This window comes from Plasmodium cynomolgi, chromosome 8 (genome assembly GCF_000321355.1).
Source record: "Plasmodium cynomolgi strain B DNA, chromosome 8, whole genome shotgun sequence".
NCBI lineage: Eukaryota > Apicomplexa > Aconoidasida > Haemosporida > Plasmodiidae > Plasmodium > Plasmodium cynomolgi.
In genome coordinates, this window is record NC_020401.1 from 912,041 (window position 1) to 932,765 (window position 20,725).

The window sequence follows — 20,725 nt, forward strand, 5'->3', positions numbered from 1 at the left end:
AAAAAAAAAAAAACATATATTTTTAGCTACCTGGAAATAAAAAGACAAATTTTAGCTACCCCATGGGAAAAAAAAAAAAAAGAAGCAAGCGAAAAAAACGGAACCTTTTCGCTACCTGGGAAAAGAATATACGTATGTATATGGGTGCATTTGTAAAGAAGCTTATAATCCTGAACCAGGCACTATTTTGTAAGTGTTGTGCTAGCCAAAAGAACAAGTAACCAATGTTCTAACTGTTCAAAGTAGTTGACCAATCAAAAAAAAAAAATTAATAATTCTCTTTTTTCCTATTTGAAAAAACATCTTCATTTAATTAATTTCATTTTGAAATAATATGTTTTAAAAAAAATATTTTTTTTTTAATTTTTCTTCTTTTAAAAAATAAACATTATATTTTTTAATTGTTTTTAAATATGCTTTTTTGAAACAATTATTTGAAAATAGTTTTGCATAACTTTATTTTTTCTTCATTTGTTTTCTTCATGTTTTTGGTCATAACTGGTTTGTGTATCAATTCTTTTGTATAGTGCTCTTTAAGGGAGCCGCAACAAAAGTACGCAAAGGCGTACATATATATTTGTTTATATTTGTACTAGTAAGTATATATGCATGCTGTGTGCATACCAACATATATATATTTTAACATACTGGCAATATTGCGTACATATATATGCTTTTTATTTTTTGCAAATGCTTGCACACATAGTTAAATACGTTTGAAGTAAAAATGCATATCGTGAATTTGTATCATGTGCTGGTTGTGTGCCTTTTTGGCATAGTGTGCTCCTCCTGGTTTAATAAGCCGGCTGCCAGCGCTTCGGCTGCCTCCCCTGAAGTGAGCAATAAGGGCATAAATTATGAAGATGACTACTACAACGTAGCACAAAAGGATTTAACGTCATCCTCCTCCTCCTCATCAGCAGCAGGAGCAGCAATTAGAAAAAGGAGATACATCTTGGATGTACGATCCTTTGGAAAAACGTGCCTCTTGGAGTACGAAAACGTTTGTGAAACTGCAGACTATTCTATCCATGTAAAGAATGGAATAAGCGGCCATGATATCAAGGCAACCTTGATTCAAAAAGAATCAAGTGATCTTGTCTCGGTACACAATTTGATGGGCACCTTTTCTGAGGATGGAAGTGTCCAATTTATTTTTAAAAGCATTCCATCACTACACTATAGTGTCGTGTTGGAAATGTCAGATTTGATAAACAATGCCGACTACGATATCGGGAATAATTGTCACTGCCAAGGATGTAGTGACAATACGAGGGTAATTGACTTGAACGAAATGGAAAATAGGATCACACACACAGTAAGAAGTGACAAAAAAAATAAAATCACATTTCCACAAAAGACATTTGTTCATGGAAATTTTTTATTTAACAAATTTCTATATTTTCATTCTGAACTAAATACAAAAACAATTGAAAATTACACACAGCTATATTCTTTCTACAACGAATTAGTGTATCCTTGTTCAGGTACTATTATGACACACTCGGTAAATTATAACATCCATTATGACTTGTCTAGTGTGCATTGTTACCATGTCCATATGGTGGATAAATTTATAAAAAAGATTCAGTCCACAAATGGAGATGAGAGGACAAGCGGTAGCTCGACGTTGAATTTCATGAGCAACAGTAATAGCCACCCCATACTTATCAAATTGGAGGATAGACTCTCAAATGACAAGTTGGTAAATATTAGCGGAAAGAATTACAGAATTCAACTTCCGTTGAGATACAAAGATAATGGGTACTACTCTCCCAGAGGAAGCGTCGTCGGACGGTTGGTCACAATTTACACGCGTAACGTCTTTTTCCAGAAGAAGTACATCTATAAGAATAATGTGAACAACCGAATGGAGTACGTGCACATGTTCAGAATTCTTTTTAATTTATTCAAGGAGGTGTACAACGTTTCGTATGAAGATATGTTGCTCTACACCACCGGGTTGACGATGAAAAAGGAGGGGTTCACTTCTTCCTCCCACGTGGATCAGGGGTATAACATATACGCGGAGGAGCTGTCGGTACTGTTAAATTCGTTGGCGTTTGAGTTCAACGCAGAGGCAGTAGGTCTCAACAGAGAGGTGCTGGTGAAGGAAGAATCCCAGTTTGTGTCAGAATACGGATCGAACCACTTCGCGCAAGTGGAGAAGAACCAACTTGTACTTAGATCTTCCACTGAAATATGTTTAGTCGTTTTGGAATCTATCGCTCGTGAGTTGAGTAGGTTTATAAACTTACAACTGCAGAAGGAGCATAGGAACACGTGCAACACGATGAGACAGGGACACAGCTATGCGAACATGTCCCCCATGTATCATACGTATGAGTTGGATTGTAACCTTTCTATTTTGTACTTGGAATATAACCTGCCTGAAGATGTCATGGTAAAGCGCCTCATAACGAACAAGACTCTATTTGAGGAGGTCAAATTGGAGCTTTTTTACAACAACATATTTGGGTACACGGTGTATTTGCATGTGCAGGTGGATGAAAAGTTTGTGCGCAGCTTGAAGAAGCGTGTGCCGAAGTACGTAAACGGAAGTACCGTGGTGACGATGACGGTGATAGGGAGAAGGGTCGACGTGAGCGACGCCTCGGAAGTGATGGTAATTCTTAAGGAAATTTCCTTCCCCATGCAATGCAGGGAGAACTGCACCAGTAAGCATCCCATAGTGGTGGAAGACAACTTGGACTACATAACTGTTGGGGACATATGTGTGCAGAATGAGGGATTGCCAAAAGTTTGCTTTCCCGCGTACAGTTTCGGGTACGTGTTTGACACGAGGTTGCTGCGAGTGCATATGATCAACATCAATCCGTATCCCGAAATTTTGCTGACCCCTTCTGTGCAGCGCTCCATCGTTGAGGGCCACTTTTGCATTTTGACCCCTACCCCTGGAGAGGTGATTCTGGACGTATCGGTGCCCTCGGTGTACGAGGACACGGTGTGCAAGGAGTACATCAACAGGTGCAGCCTCATAACGACGAAGTTTGTGCTGAACGATGCGGGGTCGATGCCTGGGAGAGCGGTGGCGGCTCTGAGGAGGAACCAGTTTGGAGTGCACCTGTCAACTCACTTTGATGAGAAGCACGAGGAGATGCTACAGGTGGTGTACCGCTTGGGCGGGAGCGGCGGAGCAAGCGGCCAAGTTAGCGGCGGCGAGCAGAGCTTCATCCTGACTCACTACAACAACAGCTTTTACATAAACGGGCGGTCGAACAAAATGCAGTGGAGCCGCGCCAAGGAGTCCTTCTCCAAGCGAGGCTCCCCGGGGGGGAAAGCTTTGCATGATCGTAGCAGCGATGCCGACGAGGAGGATGATGATGATGAGGACGCGTATTACAAGGGGGTGTCTCAGATAGACACCAAAACGCACAGGGTTCACGTGGTCGACAACAAAAACGTGGCGCTAACCCACATGCAGACGCCCAAACAGAACGATGCCACACGGTACCACCCATTTGGAGAAATCAGCATTAACTACAAGAAGATCAGGCCTAACATGTACATGAAATTTTTGAATAATTATATGTACTTTTACGAAGGAGCAGAAACGTACATCGAGGAGGAAACCTCGCCCCATTTTGTGAACGTGTCTCCCTACCAGTACGAGTGTTTGGGAGCCTACGCCTACTTGATGAACAAATTTAACATCCTCGTGAATGACTCGCTGAATTGTGATGCCATACAGATGATAGTCGAAGTGCTGTTGAAGGCCAACTTGGGGAAATATTTCATTCATCTTAAGGACAAGAAGATACACTTGAACTTTTTCAAAAAACACGAGGATTCACATGACGTGTTCGACTTGGTGCACATGGAAATATACGAATCGCACGCACCTTTGAAGCCGATAAAGACGTACAAACTGAATGTGAGCATTGATGAAAATAACTTAAACTTGTTGCACCAGCACAGGAATGTCGAATTCCCCAACAAGTACTTCTCCAACGTGTATATACTTCTGTTTAAGGCGGCTTACTTATCGAACGGGTACGACTTTTACACGTTCTTTTACGAATTGACTGGAATACTTCTCATCGACAATGTTGTGGTGGAAAACATGGACAAGCTGCTCCCCGAGGAGAGAGAAGCTGTGAAGACAATAAAGTCTGTATTGAAAGAACAGTTCGACGTATCGCTTGAGAAGCACACCATGGGGTACGACTTGCTGATAAATGAGATATCGCTGCTCGCGGCGTACGTCACGGAGTTAACGTCGTCTTATAGGAAGGCGTCGCAGAGAGGCCTCGATTGGGGGGTAGAACAACAACAAGGAGGGGAGCAATCGGGAGCGGTGTCCGAGGCGGTGTCCGAGGCGGCGTCCGAGGCGGCGTCCGCGGCGCCCCTGGCCGGAATCAAATACTTCGTCTACGTGGACGAGTTCAAACACAGAAGCGAGAAGAAGATCACGGCGAACGAGATGGCCTACCACCTGGCCAAGCACGGCGCCCTCATGATCAAGAAGAAGTCCCTGTGCTGTTCCAACTTTGTGGATGAAGTGGAGAATTCTTTGTACTATCACATTCTGTACAGATACGTTTTGGCTAGCCACAAATTTGAGCAGGGCGTGGAAGAAGAGGCGGTCCTGCAGCATCTGGAGGCCTTATCCTCCTCCCCAGCAGGAGGAGCGACCATTGGACACAGCATAGTGCAGAGGCTTCTCGGCCGAGAAGTAAGCGCCTCGGCTGTGAACGCAAGCTGGAGCGAAAGCGACGTGGAGTACGTGAAGTATGTGCAGTACGTGGAGTACGTGGCAAACTGGATCATGGGCGAATCTGGATACATATCGCGCAAGGATGGAGCGGCGCAGTCGTCCATCCACGTGAATCTGCTAGATTGCCTAAACATGGACCTGCAGAAGCATGACGAAAATGTGATCACGGAGTTTGCGTCCGAGTTTGACCAGCACGGAGCGCTGGTGTCGATCACGATGGAGAAGTGGGCAGCATCGGGAGCAGCGGGATCGGCGGGATCGGCGGGAACCGACCAGTACGCCGTCTACTTCCTCTTCAGAAACCTGGCCGTCCCCTTCGTGGGAGAGACGCACAGGACGGAGACGCTAGAGCTGCGCAGAGTGCTCCTGCTGAAGGGAAGCGCCCCACACGCAGTGACGGACAGTTCAGTGCAGTTCAAAGTATACATCGACAACGTGAACAGCAATTCCATTTTTATGCTGGAGAAGGTCATCTTCGTTTCGAAAGAGGGCAACCAGCTGGTGAAGGAGATCAACGTAGAGTACCAAACCTTTTTCGTGCACCCATACAGCATGGTATTGAACACGGAAATTAGGAACGCACACATAGGAGTGGCCCAAATGTATTACGACAAAATGTTGGAGTGTCACCATTACTATAACGGGCTTCAAGTGTGCAACAATCCAAAGTTCGATTATGAAGGGTTCTCTCCCTACTACGTGTCCTACTTGGAAAATAACCAGCGAAAGGACATTTTATTCAAGACCAAGGAAGAGGTAGCCAACATGATCAACAACGGGTACTTGTCTCTGTCGAAGAGGTTCAAACTTGACATGGGAGGAGACGTGATGACAGCAGATATTTATCGAACCGTCCGCCTCATCGTGGAGGAAGTGGCCTACTCAGTGGGTATACACAATCTAGGAGAGAAGTCTTGCGGAACGCTCTATTTGAACAGGGGCCAACTTCACGTCCCAAACGATGGGAAGTCACTCATTTCGAACATCTTCTACGACACGAACTATTGCATTGATAAAGGGGCCGTCTTAAAGGAGATACTTCAAATATGTAATTTCGAGAAGAAGGACTTGGTGAAGCTGTTCGACTATCTGCACAGCAACGTGCTACCGTACCAGTTGAACGAGAAGTTTGCCGATTCGCTAACCAGGGAGGAGATGCTCAGCCTGATCTATTACTTTTTGTCTGTTCCCCCCCAGGTGAACAAGCTGATTAAGAAGAATTCGATTTATTTGGAGATCGGCGAGATGAGCGTCCTGACGAACAAGGATTCGTCTCAGGCGAGTGGCAGAAAGGAAGAGCCATCCGCAGCAGTAGTAGTGGTAGTAGATCCTTCCGCGTCTTTCTCGGACTCGCTTCTCATAAGCAAGAGCATGCTATCCCCGAAGAGATTGAACGAAGAGTCGATCATACAGTTCAACGTGTCGCTGTACACAGAGCTGCTGAAGAACCTGCGACAATTGCGCGAGAAGAGTGGACAAAAGGTGGACGACCCGACAGACGTGCCGCAACACGTCGAGGGAGGAAGTGGCGCGTACGACCAGAAGGAGAAGGAGAAAGTGATCCACGAAGTGAAGAGCTACGTGCAGAACAGCCGCACGTGCAGCGTGAATGGAAGAAGCGACGGAGGCGCAGTCGTCTCGTTGACACCTCCCCAGTTTTCCAACGCCGGACCGATGTCCAAGCCGGACGACGTTCTGACCTACAACGTCCCCAGCTTCACTTACACGGAAGAAGCCATCTACGTGAAGGAGCAGCCAGACATTCATAGCGCATTCAACAACTTGTTTCTCTATGAGGGACAGAGTACCGCAAATGGAAAATTCCTAAGCGCAATAGTGGTTCTTTCCCCCCATAGGTTTTTATCCCTTGAGAACGTTACCTATGTAGGGCTCATAGCCAACACGTTCGACGACACCAACCAGTTCGTGTTGAAGTGTTACCCTCATAAGAAGTACGACACGTCTAAATTTGCGAGCAAGTTTAATTTGGAACCCAACACAGTGTACTTGGTGTGTAGAAACATAGCCGTCAAATATTTGAAAAATGGACTCTACGAGTTTAACAAGTATGTGGTAGAGTACGACACGGATTCGAATGGCACCGTCGGGACGCACATCTATGAGAGCTTGCCGATAAGGCCAGTATACGAAGTTTGTAATGACCCCAAAGTGGTGGTTCCCAAGGCGGAAAATGTCAGCATTGAGGTGAAACTTGTGCAGAGCAGCAGTACATCTGCCACAAACGCGGAGATGGTGGAGTACCAAATAGAGGTGAATGGATTGGTTGAGCTACACACGGATCCATACGTTGTGGTGAAGCCGATCTTTACGCACAGCTCGTACTTGTACAACACGATTATCTACACGACCGACGATTTCGTGTCTTATACGTACCCAAGGAAGCTGAAGCACTGGGAGTTTTTGAGGCTCCCCTTTAGCAAGGGTCTGTTCAAGGACAACACGCTTACTTTGAGAAAGCTGCAGTGTAATAAGGAGAGAGGGATGCAGGACAGCTCGAAGTTGCACTACGTATACTCGCTTGTGATGGTCAAATCGTTCACTTTGTTGAAGGTTGTCATAAAGGACCTCTATGGCAACGAGTACGAAGTGAAGTTGGACGGGGAGGAGGAGCCGCAAACGAGCGCGGTCGGTGGTACTGCTGTAACCCCAGTAGAAGCCAAGCCGGGAAAGGAGGAAGCCAAGCCGGGAAAGGAGGAAGCCAAGCCGGGTGCAAGGAAGAAACCAAGCCGTGCAAGGAAGAAACCAAGCCGTGTAAGGAAGAAACCAAGCCGTGCAAGGAAGAAACCAAGCCGTGCAAGGAAGAAACCAAGCCGTGTACGGAAGAAACCAAGCCGTCTCCTTCCCCTTCCCCCGCGAAGAGCAGCAAAAACTTGTGCACCTCGTTCCTACTGAGCATACAGAGCAAAAGCAGCATCGGCGATGATGATGGCACCTCCTTGGAGGAGTCCTTCTTCCTCGTGCACTCGTCGTGCATCGTGAGGGAGGGCGTCATATCGCTGAGAGTAGCAGAGGACAGGGAGACCTACTCCACGGACGCGGAAGAGAAGCACCTCATGAATAGGGACACGTTCGACGAGATCTACAAAATGATATGCGAGCAGATCAAGCTGCAGAAGGGAGACTACTCTGTAAAAATTTCGAGCAGCGCGCAAAAGGAGGAGATCCCCGATAAAAAGATGTCGGTGCAAAGGGTGCACGAAGACGGATCGGACTACTACAACAGAGGCTTGTACAACCTTTGGGAGAAGGGGTTCAGCGTGGACTTGTTTGGGAAAAAGGGACAACAAGCGGTGGCAGTACCCCCTAAAGAGGCACCCAAGGTAGAGGCGCCCAAAGTAGAGGCACCAAAAGTGGAGACACCAAAAGTGGAGACACCAAAAGTGGAGACACCAAAAGTAGAGAGCCCCCAGGAAGAACTCGTCCAGGTGCAGTACGACAGAAGAGTCGACTACCTCATAAACATCAAGAGGACAGACACACCGAAGGATGACAAAGAAAAGGCGTACGAAGACAATTACACGCTACTTACGGGAACGCTAAACTCTAGTGTAACGTCCGTGGTAGTGAAGGACGGAAAGCTGAGCGCAACGTGTTTAGAAGGAGACTGCATTTTGGAGAATACGTTCCTTGAGGATATGATGAACGCGAAGAATCTGAAGAACGGCATATACGAACTGGACATAAAAAAGAGGATCCATTTGACCAAGAGCGATGACAGCGACAGGGGAGATGCGCCATCAGCATTGGAAGCAGCATCGGGAGCAGCATCGGGAGCAGCATCGGGAGCAGCATCGGGAGCAGCATCGGGAGCAGCATCGTTTTCCCTGAGAGGGGGACACACACGCAATGGCGGTACCCTCGTGTGCATTGTGGAAAACTCGTTTAACACGCTAAGTGGAGGCATGAAATTTAGGAAGGTAGTTCATGTGCAAGGAGAGGAACAACTGAGTGCAAAAGAAGGGACGTACGATGTGTTTATAACGAAGGGGAAATACCTAGTAAAGGAGGGAAGCAGCAACAGTGAAACTGCAAAAGACTCTGAAGTGATCAAGAGGTGCATTAACAAAGCGTGGAAGGTAAAGAAGAACACAGATTACAAGTTTGGAGTGCAACTCACCACCAGTGTTGCTGATGATGCCAAGGTAGGCGGTACGCGTCTCTCTCTGCTAGGTGATGAAGAGAAAGAATACTACCTTGTGGTGAACAAGCTAGGAAAGAACGGCATGCCACTCTATACGAAAAATAGAATCGTACATTTGATTGGAAAGAAGGGGTTAACCGATGGCAAGTACATTGTGAAGGTGAATGGCGACAAGTACGTATCGGAGGCACTGAACGTAACGAGTGATGGTGCAGAAACGACTGTTAGCACCACACCTTTAGGGGAAGCGGCCGATAGGGATGAAAATTTCTTTCATAATGTATTCAAGATGTTACACAAGAAGCCAAGCAACGGGTCTTACTATGTAGAATTTTCAAATAGCGAAATTGTCGATGTGAACAACGGGATCCTTTTCACAGATCAGATAGTGTTGACTGAATCGGTGGCTACATCTACTCATGACATGAAAGATGGACAGGATGAAGAAATGGAAAAACAGGACAGTATTGTTAAAGCTTACCTAGTGGAAGTAGTGAGTGACACCGAAGAAGACGAAGAAATTGCTGAATACGAAGAAGTGTATGTACTGCACGGGTACACCTTAAAAGGAGGACAGTTCCATATAGAATACAATGATGGGGTGTGCACTATGAAGAGTATAGTAAGAGGAAATGAAAGCACACGTTCGAGTGACATAGAGAAGGTGTTGAAGATATCAGGAAGGAAGATGAACAAGGGCAGTTACTTTGTACACGTTAATGAGCTTTTCATGGATGAGCAGGGAGAGTACTTTGACAACCCGTATGCTCCCCTATGGAAGAATAAGAAGGACCAGAGTGGAGGAGTTCACCAAGGTGGCTTCATCGCGCAAGAGATAAATGAAGGAGGGGCCCTAATCGATGACGCGTTTTGGAAGCACGTCATGCAGAATGTGACCGTGAGGGAGTTCCACAAAGGAAGCATGAAACCGTTGATCACCGCGCATGGGCAAGGTGGACCAAAGGGAGGAGAAGGAGAAGAGGGAGAAGAGGGAGAAGAGGGAGAAGATGAACGACCCTTTCACGCATACGTCCATCTGCATAACGACGGACAAGGCAATAGCTGCACCTTTAGGAAAGTACTACAGGGATGGGGCACTGGGTTGCAAAAAGGAAAGTACTACGTACAAGTGATGAATGGGTCCTACTTCCCAACGACTGTCTACGGTCCCAATGTGAATAATGAATACCTGAAGATGCTCATAGAGAATGCGTGGGATTATCCATACAGAACCATGTTAGGTTTCTATGTTGATATTCACCCAGGAGATGCTCAAGGAGTAGAACAAAACATGGAAAAGACGCTGGAGGCAGGGGAGGCGTATTACAGCGTCGTCATTAGGCAGTTGAATGGTGAGAAGCATGCTAACAGGGGAGGAGATGCCACCAGACAAAGCGAGCTGATCAAAATTACGGGGAGAGACGTACCTACAGGGGAGTACTTCATAGAGGTGACTGATGAAAAGGGCACCGCTACCGGAATGGACGCGAATGGCAAAAAAATGGACGCGCCTTTTCTCAAAAATGTTGCATTGTTGCTGTATGACATGAGGAAGAGGGGCAAGTACCACGTGGTGATTACTAAGGACGTGCACGTTGCGAAGACTGAGCAGGGGGGAGCGGTAGCAGCGGTAGAAGCGGTAGAAGCGGCGGGATCGGCGGGATCGGCGGGATCGGCGAGACCTGCCGGATCTGCCGCCCCCGCTGTGGAGAAGAAGCTGCTGAGTAAGACCCTCGAGGTGACGAAGCTGAACCTAGTGGACGGGTCCGAGATCCTGCAAAAAGTGAGAACGATAATCAAAGCGATCAAGGTGCACCCGGAAAGAAACATCCCCGACGGAAGTTACGGAATGAATGTCTATACCAACGGGATGATCCAAATAAGGGGAATGTACATGAGTAACTTATTAGGTCCATTGGAAGAGGCAGAACTGAAGAGAGTGTTGCCATCCCCCCCACCAACCGGATTGTCTAGCGGCCTTTACTTGGTGCAGGTGAAGAGCAATAATGTAAGGCAAGAGATAGGATCAAGAAGCAGCTTTAGAGAGGGAAGGGATACATCATCGAGTGGTTCTTCTTCATCTGGTTCTTCTTCATCTGGTTCTTCTTCATCTGGTTCTTCTTCATCTGGTTCTTCTTCATCTGGTTTCCCCTCGTGTACTGGCACTTCCGCGGGAAAGAAGACTTCTATGACTATAACGAACGGGGATGGCAGCGTGGTTTACTATGACAACCAGCCACACGCCATGGGTCGAATACCTCTGCCATTCGTGAAGGGCGACAGAACGATGACTCACTATCAGAGAGGAAACTGCCAGGATAACATAAAGGTGACCCACTGCACGTCGTCGACCCCAAGCAACTGCAGGAATGTGTTCAAGGCCCGACGCGTTGGAGAATGACCTGACGCTGACAGCGCGGGTGACAGGAGGAAGAGGGGGGCGACCTGCTGTTGCGTTATCACATAAGGATGAGACATCATACCGATGTGCCATCACGGAGTGAGGGGGCTCATTTGCACCCCATTCAGCCTGCCCACGCGCCCCCCTTCATTTTGCGCGCCTATTTGAGAGTGCGTTTCATCGCACAGTTGTGCCCCTATTTGAGCGTAGCTCGACTTGGCTGCCCATTTATCCGCAGCTCGACTTGGCTGCCCATTTTGCGCGCCTACACTCGTGGGCGCATTTTTCAACAACAATTCACCCCATTTGTGCACAACTCTTAAAAAAAAAAAAATGATAACGACGTTCACTTGGTTTAGTCTGGCCGTGCTACGTGTGTTCAGTGGCACGGAGGCGCATGTAAAAATGTGCAGGGAGACCCCACACGGTGTCGCAACAGCAGCGCAGAAGGGATTGTCTGTGTGGTTGTGCGTGTGTGGGTGTGGGGGGGGGGCAACCTGTGTATATGCCTCTCCAACCGTGCAGGATGGTACAAGAATTTTGGAAGCTGCGCGCCCCGTTTAGGGGTAGCCCATGTACGACATGCCTCTCATTTTGTTGGTGTCGTTCGGGGGAAATTATCCTGTGACTGCCCCATTTGGCGGACGTATTGAGTCGAGCCGTTTGGTGAGACACTGGGTCGGCCTTGCGCTGCGCTGCCGTTTTGTGGTCTTCCTCCCGCTGGGGGCTACTCCGCTGCCTGCGGCACAATTCTGCCGTTTGTTTTTTTTTTTTTTTTTTTTTCCCCCTTTGACCGAACGAGTCATTCATGTGAAGCGATTACTTTTAAGAAAATTAAAAAAAAAATGTTTACATGCACTTGTGTGCTATCTGATTGGCTGCGTTTTTTTATGAATTTATGTTTGTGCAGGAGTGCAGCGCGCATGGGTTACAAGTTACGAGTTACGAGCTACGAGTGGGAAAAGCTGTTCGCGCAAGGGCAACCACATAAGCGTGGCGTTATGCGCAAAGGCGAGGTTGCGCCGTATTCCCACTGCGTTACAACTGGGCAGGAAAAAAAAATGCACATGTGTAGAGGGGACTGCACCCCTGCTTGCAAGCTGTGCGTTTCGCTTGAGGGTGGTCCCTCAGGATGACTAATGGATACGATGGGGGGAAGCAGGTGCCAATGTGCTGGCGGTACAGGCAGCCCGCGGAGGTAACGCGGCGTTTTGTGTGCTACGTGTGCTTCGGCATGCATGCTTCGTGCGTGTGCCTCGGTATGCATGCTTCGTGCGTGTGCCTCGGTATGCATGCTCCGTACGTGTGCCTCGGTATGCTTGCTTCGTACGTGTGCCTTGGCATGCATGCTCCGTACGTATGCTCCGCTACGCATGCTCCGCTACATATGCTCCGCTGCGTATCCTCCGCTACACATGCTCCGCTGCGTATCCTCCGCTGCGCACGGTCCGCTCCCTAGTTGAAGTCATTCGGCGCGATGACGTCGTCAATCTTGAGTATCATCTTGACGACCTGCGTGGCGAGGGAGAACTGGTTGTACTTGGAGTTGAACGTTTCAAAAATTCCCTTGTCGATCATATTGTCCACCTTATAGTTGAGGCTGTCGATACCGAGATTTTTCTGTTTCTCCTGAATGATCTTCGTTTTGATTTCAGAGATGATATCGATGCTGTTGAGTCCCATATTATTGCAGAGGTTGATTGGAATAGAAAGTAGAGCATTTCCAAAGGCTCGAATGGCATATTGTTCTATGCCTTTACATTTATCAGCCACATTTTCAATAGCTAGAGCAGCATAAATTTCGCTAGCTCCTCCCCCTGGGAGAATTCGATTATCCCTAATCAAATTTCGAACAGAACACAAAGCATCATGTACACTTCTTTCACATTCTTCAACCATCATTTGGTTGCCTCCTCTTAACAGGATTGTAATTGCTTTCGTATTTGAGCATCCTTCGATAAAAACCATAGGGTTGTTTACAGTACCATGACTAATCTCCCTAATCAAATCAGCTTTACCTAACTTAGATTCATGTATATCTTCAAATCTAGGGATGATTTTTCCACCTGTTGCTATAGCTATGAGTTCCATTTCGACTCCTCCTACCCATCTAATGGCTGGTATATTTTCCTTCAAAAGAAGATAATTGGCTTCATCATCAAATCCCCATTGACAGATCACGAAATTAGCTCCTGCCTTTTTCAACGAATCAATCATATCATAAAAGTATTGCTTCTCAATATTTTGCAAATCCCTAAATGCATCTACATTGGTTATATTTAGTTTATGTTTTATTTTTGGTTTGGGTGGTTCAAATGGACATGTCAAGATGGCAATTTTTGCATTCTTCACTTCTTTAACCATTTGCGAATGAGACAGTTCTTTATTCAAGACAATACCTTTGATTAGAGTTGACTCTTCTAACAGACCTCCTGTTTTTCCTTCAATTTTTATTAGATCAAATCGGACATCTTTTCGCTCCATATCTGCAACGGAAAGGACAGCATCCACCACGATGTTTGATAAGAGGTCCTTTTTACTTGACACAATTTTAGAGCTTAACGAAGTGCTAGCCAATTTTTTTAACATTTCGTTATTGTTCTTTTCGATGTCCACCGTTATGGCTATCTCTTCAATCGCCTTCAATGCTATGCTGCATGCATTTTCGAACCCATCGGCGATACGTAGAGGGTGGATTCCTTTATCTATCAGGGTGTATGCTTCTTCTAGGAGGACCCCAGCGATAATAACAACTCCCGTGGTTCCATCTCCAATTTCGTTGTCCTGACTTTTCGATAATTCGACTAATAACTTTGCGCACTCATGCTGGATATCAATTTTTTCAAGTATCGTCGCTCCGTCATTTGTTACCGTCACGTTGTTATCCTCGCTAACGATTATTTTATCCATGCCCCTCGGCCCGATAGAGCTTTTCAAAATATCTGCTACGACCTTAGCTGCCAGGATGTTACTCTTGTGTGCCTCTATCCCTTTGATCCTTTTCTTCTCCTCCTCCTTCAGGATTACAAACGGCTGCCCGTACTCGTCGATGGCGATGTTCATCTTGGGAGGGGGTTAGCGGCGAGGGGGGAGCGGTTAGGGGGAGCGGTTAGGGTTAGCGGTTAGGGTTAGCGGCGAGGGTTCGCGGCGAGGGGCTTCTTCTCTTGCGGACGCGGCTCTCTTATGGGAGAGTATAACTGCTGACGCTGCTTCTGTCAACCTCTACCGGTGCGGAGCGTTATCCGTGCCAACCTGACGGGCGAAGGTCACAGGTGTGAGCACTCTGTGGACTCCTCTACGTTTTCCCTTCCACAGGGGTGACCCACTCTGCGGTCACACTACGACGCAGTGAAGATACGACGACACAGGAGTGACCGCGCAGAGTTGTACGCTCGATGAACTCTCCTTTGCACTTCCAACGGTTTGGAAGCCTTCTACACTTGCGTCACGCTGTACAATTTTGTGTTACTTCCTCAGGGGTACTTTTATCGATGCACGTGAAAAAAAAAATGTGGCTCTTTTTTTTTTTTAAATTTGCCTGAGCAGTGCATGCTTTGTTTGCTACTCCGCCATAGGTCATTCGTCACCGTCATTTGCTTTTTTTATTTTGCTTTTTTTATTTTGTTTTTTTTATTTTGTTTTTTTTATTTTGTTTGTTATTATTTTGTTTGTTTTTATTTTGCTTATTTTTTTTTACTAACCACAGGGAGTACTTTTTTCCCGCGCGGGTTAACATCGGGGGGGGTGGCGCAAAATGCACTTTTTTTAATTTCACGCGCGCGGGGGAGAAAAGGATATGCCACCAATGTAGGGAAACCACAATCGCGCCGGTGCGTGGGGAGCATACGAGGATACGCGCATGCGCGGTTGCCCCGCTTGCAGGGAATACACCCGAGGGGTGTTGCAGCCAGAGAGGAGGGGAACTTTGTAAAAAACGTTCATCACGGGTGGAGGGGGTCATGTAGAAGGGTGGCATCACCTTGGTTTTTTTTTTTTTTTTTTTTTTTTTTCCATTTTTGCTGCGCGGATATGGCTTGCTTACTTGGGGGAAAAGCGGTTCACCCCCCAAAGGGATACCTCCAAATGGAGGCACCTCCCAAGCGCGTCACTGAACCCACGATCTACACCCTCCTTTTTTGAGGCGCTCCAGGAGTATACTCCTGGATATGGAGCCATACGGGGCACCACCCCGACGCCCCCCATTTGTAGAAAAGCCAGTTGTTACGTTTTTACCGCAGCACCCTTTGCGCGCGGTCAGTTGTGTAAAAAAGTGGGTACAATTTATAATGGAAACTTACAGTTGAGCGGCTGCACAACTGAGAGTCGACAAAATGGTGAGGGTGATCCGCTTCGCCGCGCAGGAACGCCACGTAAAGCAAATTGTGTAAAAAAAAAATTGCACACGAGGGGGGCTCGCCGTGTGGCTGCACCAACGCAAAGCCGCACAACCGTACAACCGTACAACTGCGTAACCGCTTAACCGATTAACCGATTAACCGCTTTCCCGCTTAACCGCTTTCCCACTTAACCGCCTCCCCGCTTAACCGCCTCCCCGCTTAACCGCCCCGGTGGCGTCGTCCACGGGCCCATTGACGACGGAGAAGTAGTCCGCCGGCGAGATGTTGCTGTGCAGGAGGTTCTTCAGGAGAACTTCGTAGTTGGAGCAGGGCCAAAAGACGAGGCACTTGGCGCTAACTTGGATTTTTTCCCTCTCGCTCATATTTTTCCGCATCATCTTTTCACAACTGTATCGATACGACGTGGGAGCCAAGCAAAAGCTCAACGTTTCTTTCCACCCAATGGGGCAGTTAAAGGAGTAATCTCTTTTACAATCCTTAACACAGGGGTAGGACACATGACACATTTTTTCAAAGTTTTTTTTTTCCTCCTCCATAATGTTGCTTTTGAAAATGTAGTTATGTCTACATCTACCGTTGTAATTTTCAGAGGGGGCGCATTCCTTCTCGCTCACGGGGATCCACAAATTGGGACAAACATCACTGTAATTCTTTTCGCACGAATCAACACATGGATAATTGAATTGGCACTTATGTTCGTATGTCTGTTTCATCACTTCATCAAGGTGCTTTAGGTAAATTTTTTTCTCGCAATTTCCAGAGTAGCTACTTGTGGCGAAGCAATATCCATCTGCCCCTTCGATCCACCCCTTTGGACACAAAACGGAGTAATCATGAGCACATTTTTTTTTGCATGGCCATCTCATATCACACAAGTTAGAGTAAATAGCCTTCTCCTTACTGCTCATAGTAGTAAATTTTATTTTTCGTATGCATTTTCCTGTATAGCTATCCGGGGATCTACAATAACCATCCTGTTCTTCCCTCTCCATAACCCAATCGATGGGACAAACGTAATTTTCAAAATCTTGGACACAATTATAATCACACTTCCAAAATAGGGAACACTTTTTTTCCATTTGCATTTTTTCATCCACATTTAGATCGTTTTTTATTTCTTTTGCACATGTACCTATGTACGACTCTGGGGCGATGCAAAGGGTTTCATTCGTCTCGTTTACCTTCCAGTTTAGAGGGCATTTTTGTGTGTAATCCCTTACGCAGTTTTTCACCTCCGAGAGGGATTCCTTCAAGACGTCTAGTGGCACGTCCAATTTGGTGGAGAGCCCCAGCTGGGAAATTATGTACCTTTTGCTTTCGTTATCCGTGCCTCCTCCGTGAGCTCGCTTCTTGAGTTGCTCCTCCTCGTTTAGCTTCGATTTGGCCGCTTCCGCCGCTTCAGCCGCCTTTTCCGCTTCATCCTGTTCCCTCTTTTTTAAACACAGATTTTCCAACTGCTCCTTAATTTTTGCATCAGCCTCTCCTTTAAACTCCTTTTCGATCATACCGATGCACTTTGCGTATTCGTCCTCCGATGAAAGCTTTTCCTTCCCTCCATTCGTTTTCTCGGTGGAAATGCTTGTCCCTCCCTCAATTTGATTATCCTTCTTTTGGTCACTTGACTCGACTGCCCGTTCCTCCGTCCCCTCCTCTTTCCTTTCTATGTGCAGCTTTTTTCTCAAAGAGCCAAAGTTATATTTGTGTATCTTTCTATCCCCGCGTTGGTGAACCTCCTCCTCATTTTGTTCACTTTTGTGCAAAATTTCGTTTTTACCTCCCGCGTTTACTTCGCCAGAGCAGCTATGGAAGACAACACAGAGGGTGAGCCAAATAAAGGCAAACCAAACAAAGGAAAACCAAACAAACGTGCACCGTTTCGTCATGACGACATGCAGATGACGATACGGTTGAGAGTGTAGTGACGTGTGCACACGGATCGCAAGTGCAACTTTTTACCTGAACGGGTCAGGCAGAAAAAAAGTGGGCGGGAAGAAATGTGAAGACAAAATGGGGTTACATACACACAGAGTGGGAACATGTCGTAAAGAATGCGTTGCTATGTGCGTTTCTTCCTCCTTGTGGACACGTGTTTGCACGGAGTAGGGAACCCCTTACCGTGGTAGCGTGGATGTGCAGTTCCCCCAATTGATCATTCTCGTGCAACGTTTTTCCTGCAGTGGTTCACCTCACCGCGGGTATGTAGTTACACAAAGGGGGAAAAAAAAAAAAATGTCGTGGCGAATCAGCCCCGCGAATGAAGACACACCAGCGCTGCAATTCGAATTGGACCTCCCTACCAGGAACGTGCAAAAAGGTGAGCAAGCCTTTTTTTTAAAGTCTACATGTCTTTTGGGGTGCGGCCACAGTTTTATGCTTCCCCAAACGCTCTCTTCACCACGCGAACATGTGCGAACATGTGCGAATATGTGCGAATATGCACGCATTCCCCAATTGGCAGTCCCACATACGCTGCCACGCCTTCTCATCAGAAGTTTCAAAATGATTAAAACTCATATATATACACATTTGGGGGGGGGGAGTTAAAGTTTGGTACAAAAACATAAAAAAAAAAAATTTTTTTTTCAATGGATCACCATCGACAGGCAATTAAAAATAATTCTTAAAAATTATAATTAAAAAAAAAAAGAAAATCACGAAGATGAGGATTCCGTATTGGTACAGGGTGTATCTGAGGCTGAGCACTCTGGAGACCTTTTTAAACTGCGTAGTGGTGAATTGGGGGCGATGTGGTGAAGGTGTGCGGGCGACGTAATGGCGACGTAATAGCGACGTGACACACTAAAACACACGTGTGTACGAATTCCCAAAGGGAACTGTAACTCTGGGGTACCTTCTCCGACTCGTACTTCAAGTTGAATGCTTTCCGTCCGACATCTGAATGAGGAGGAGGGGTGTAGGGGGTGTAAAGGGTGGTGATGATGGTGGTGATAATGGTGATGATGGTGATGATGGTGGTGATAATGGTGATGATGGTGATGGTGGTGATAATGGTGATGATGGTGATGGTGGTGATAATGGTGATGATGGTGATGGTGGTGATGATGGTGATGGTGGTGATGATGGTGATGGTGGTGATAATGCTGATAATGCTGATAATGGTGATGATGATGATAATGCTGACGGTTGGGGGAGATCTCTACACACACGTCTGCAACTGCAAAGAGGCACGAACAAAAGGGGGTTGCCATGCAACTGCGCTGCGTCGAGTGGCCGGACCTTCCAAATTCTCTCCTCGCAGAAGGATATCGTCTATGTTCTTCCTCATTATGCTGCTGACTTCGTTCAGGCTTTCGTTAAGCTTTTTAATAGCTATGTTGGAGCGAGGGTCCTTGTACTCCTGTTTGATCTTTGAAATTTTTCTGTCTTGGTATGGGGAACGGGAACGAAAGGAGGGCGGTGAGACAACGTGCAGTGATAAGGGGTGCAGTGAAAAGGGGTGCGTGATGGGAGATACTACATGACATGGTCCAACTTGCACCGCAAAATGCTGTTTGCGATCAACAGGCAATGGAGACATACCAAATTTGATGAAGGAGTAAGGCTTCTCGATGGTCTCAATGATGGACCTGTAATCTATTGAGTGAGTTCCATACTGGATCATCAGCTCTGTGCGGAGGGGATGGGGGATTCAACATGGGGGCAAACGAACGTAGGGAAAAAGGGGAAGGGGAGACACACAAAAACACACACGAAGGAAGCGACATGCGGGAAGCAGCGCGAGCTGGTGCACAGACTGTAACCTTCATTGAACTGCTTGCAAATGTCGTTTAAAAATAAAAAGGCTAATTTCTTCGGGTAGGTGGCGGGGAAAACTGCAATGTAGGCTATTCCATTTTCGATGAGGAAGCTGAAGGAGGGGGGGGAGGGAAGTAAAGTGGAGGAGGGAAGTAAAGTGGAGGTTAACACGTGGGAGAGCGCGGTCTTATGGGGGAGAGTCAAAGCAGCTGTAGAGGAGAGCTCTTCGGCACAGGGGCAACTTTAATTTGTTTGGTCCACTTCCGTGTGGGGGAGCATTTGGGAGGCCAACTAAATTTTGCAGTCGGCGTCATTCTGCCCATTTTTGTGCTAATGCATTTGACCGCGATAAGGGTTATTCGGTTAAGCTATATGTTGTTGGCTCGCCGCTGCCCCGTCGCTGCCCCGTCGCTGCCCCGTCGCTGCCCCGTCGTTGCCCCATCGCTACCCCGTCGTTGCCCCATCGCTACCCCGTCACTGCCCCGTCGCTGCCCTGTCACTGCCCCGTCACTGCCCCGCCTCTTCTCCCGAGGCACTTACTGGTAGTTGAACTGGTTGGACGTCACGGTAGACAAACTGGGAAAGGACTGTAGCCTCTTACATAATTTTTTCAACTCTATTTTGTGTGCAATATTTTTGGACTCGCTGTTCGTTTCGACCAAAGTCATGCCATCGCTAACTCTACACAGTAGTACCACATCGCACATTTTTCTCCACGATTTTAATCAAATGGGTGTTAATTCAGTGAGATGGTAAAGAAAACGTATGCAACGTAGTCTCTTCAAACTCGACGATGGAAAAAAATTTTCTTATGCTTTATTTGTACACATGGTATGTTCAGAGGGGGAAAAAAAAAAAAAAAGAAAGAGAGAGAGAGAGAAAGCGAGCGAGAGAGAAGGCGAGCGAGAGAGAAGGCGAGCGGGAGATACAAACATGTGTGCGTCGAGGAGTACACATTCAGAGTGCAACTCGCATGTTCTCTTTTTTGTAAATCATTATGTTTATGCAAATTTTCGAGGGATGCAACGTGTCAATCAATCTGCTTATATATCCACGTATGCGTTCATGCGGACGAGTTCACGTTAGCGCCGCAAAACGGGGAAATCTGGGAAAAATGCGCAAATCGAAAAGGGGTTATATGCATTATGCGTTGTTTTTAAGTTGGCCTGAAGCAATTGCGCCCATCTGGAGAACGCCCCCGTCCTCTTCGTTGAAGAGACTAAGCAAAGGGAATGTTCAAACCACTTCTTCGCGCAGCGGTGAAAAGAAAAAAACGTACAAAAAGGTGACCGGGAAAAAAAAAAAAAAAA

At 46.8% G+C, this 20,725-nt stretch overlaps 4 protein-coding genes across 4 annotated transcripts; 1 reads left to right on the top strand and 3 right to left on the bottom strand.

Moving 5' to 3' along the window:
• Positions 1–727: 727 nt before the first annotated feature.
• PCYB_082940 (hypothetical protein) lies at positions 728–11,301 on the top strand (the record flags this gene model as incomplete). The annotated part of the gene is made up of 2 exons (XM_004222032.1): positions 728–7,510; positions 7,618–11,301. 2 exons carry the CDS (start codon positions 728–730, stop codon positions 11,299–11,301), a joined length of 10,467 nt encoding a protein of 3,488 aa, XP_004222080.1.
• A 1,455-nt stretch (positions 11,302–12,756) lies between these two features.
• Positions 12,757–14,364, bottom strand: PCYB_082950 (T-complex protein 1 epsilon subunit; the record flags this gene model as incomplete). The annotated part of the gene is made up of 1 exon (XM_004222033.1): positions 12,757–14,364. The coding sequence occupies one exon, from the start codon at positions 14,362–14,364 to the stop codon at positions 12,757–12,759; it is 1,608 nt and encodes a 535-aa protein (XP_004222081.1).
• A 1,477-nt stretch (positions 14,365–15,841) lies between these two features.
• Positions 15,842–16,859, bottom strand: PCYB_082960 (hypothetical protein; the record flags this gene model as incomplete). The annotated part of the gene is made up of 2 exons (XM_004222034.1): positions 15,842–16,803; positions 16,841–16,859. 2 exons carry the CDS (start codon positions 16,857–16,859, stop codon positions 15,842–15,844), a joined length of 981 nt encoding a protein of 326 aa, XP_004222082.1.
• A 1,407-nt stretch (positions 16,860–18,266) lies between these two features.
• Positions 18,267–20,122, bottom strand: PCYB_082970 (vesicle transport protein Sec22; the record flags this gene model as incomplete). The annotated part of the gene is made up of 6 exons (XM_004222035.1): positions 18,267–18,380; positions 18,478–18,554; positions 18,897–19,043; positions 19,200–19,286; positions 19,421–19,527; positions 19,956–20,122. The coding sequence occupies 6 exons, from the start codon at positions 20,120–20,122 to the stop codon at positions 18,267–18,269; spliced, it is 699 nt and encodes a 232-aa protein (XP_004222083.1).
• Between the last annotated feature and the right edge of the window lie 603 nt (positions 20,123–20,725).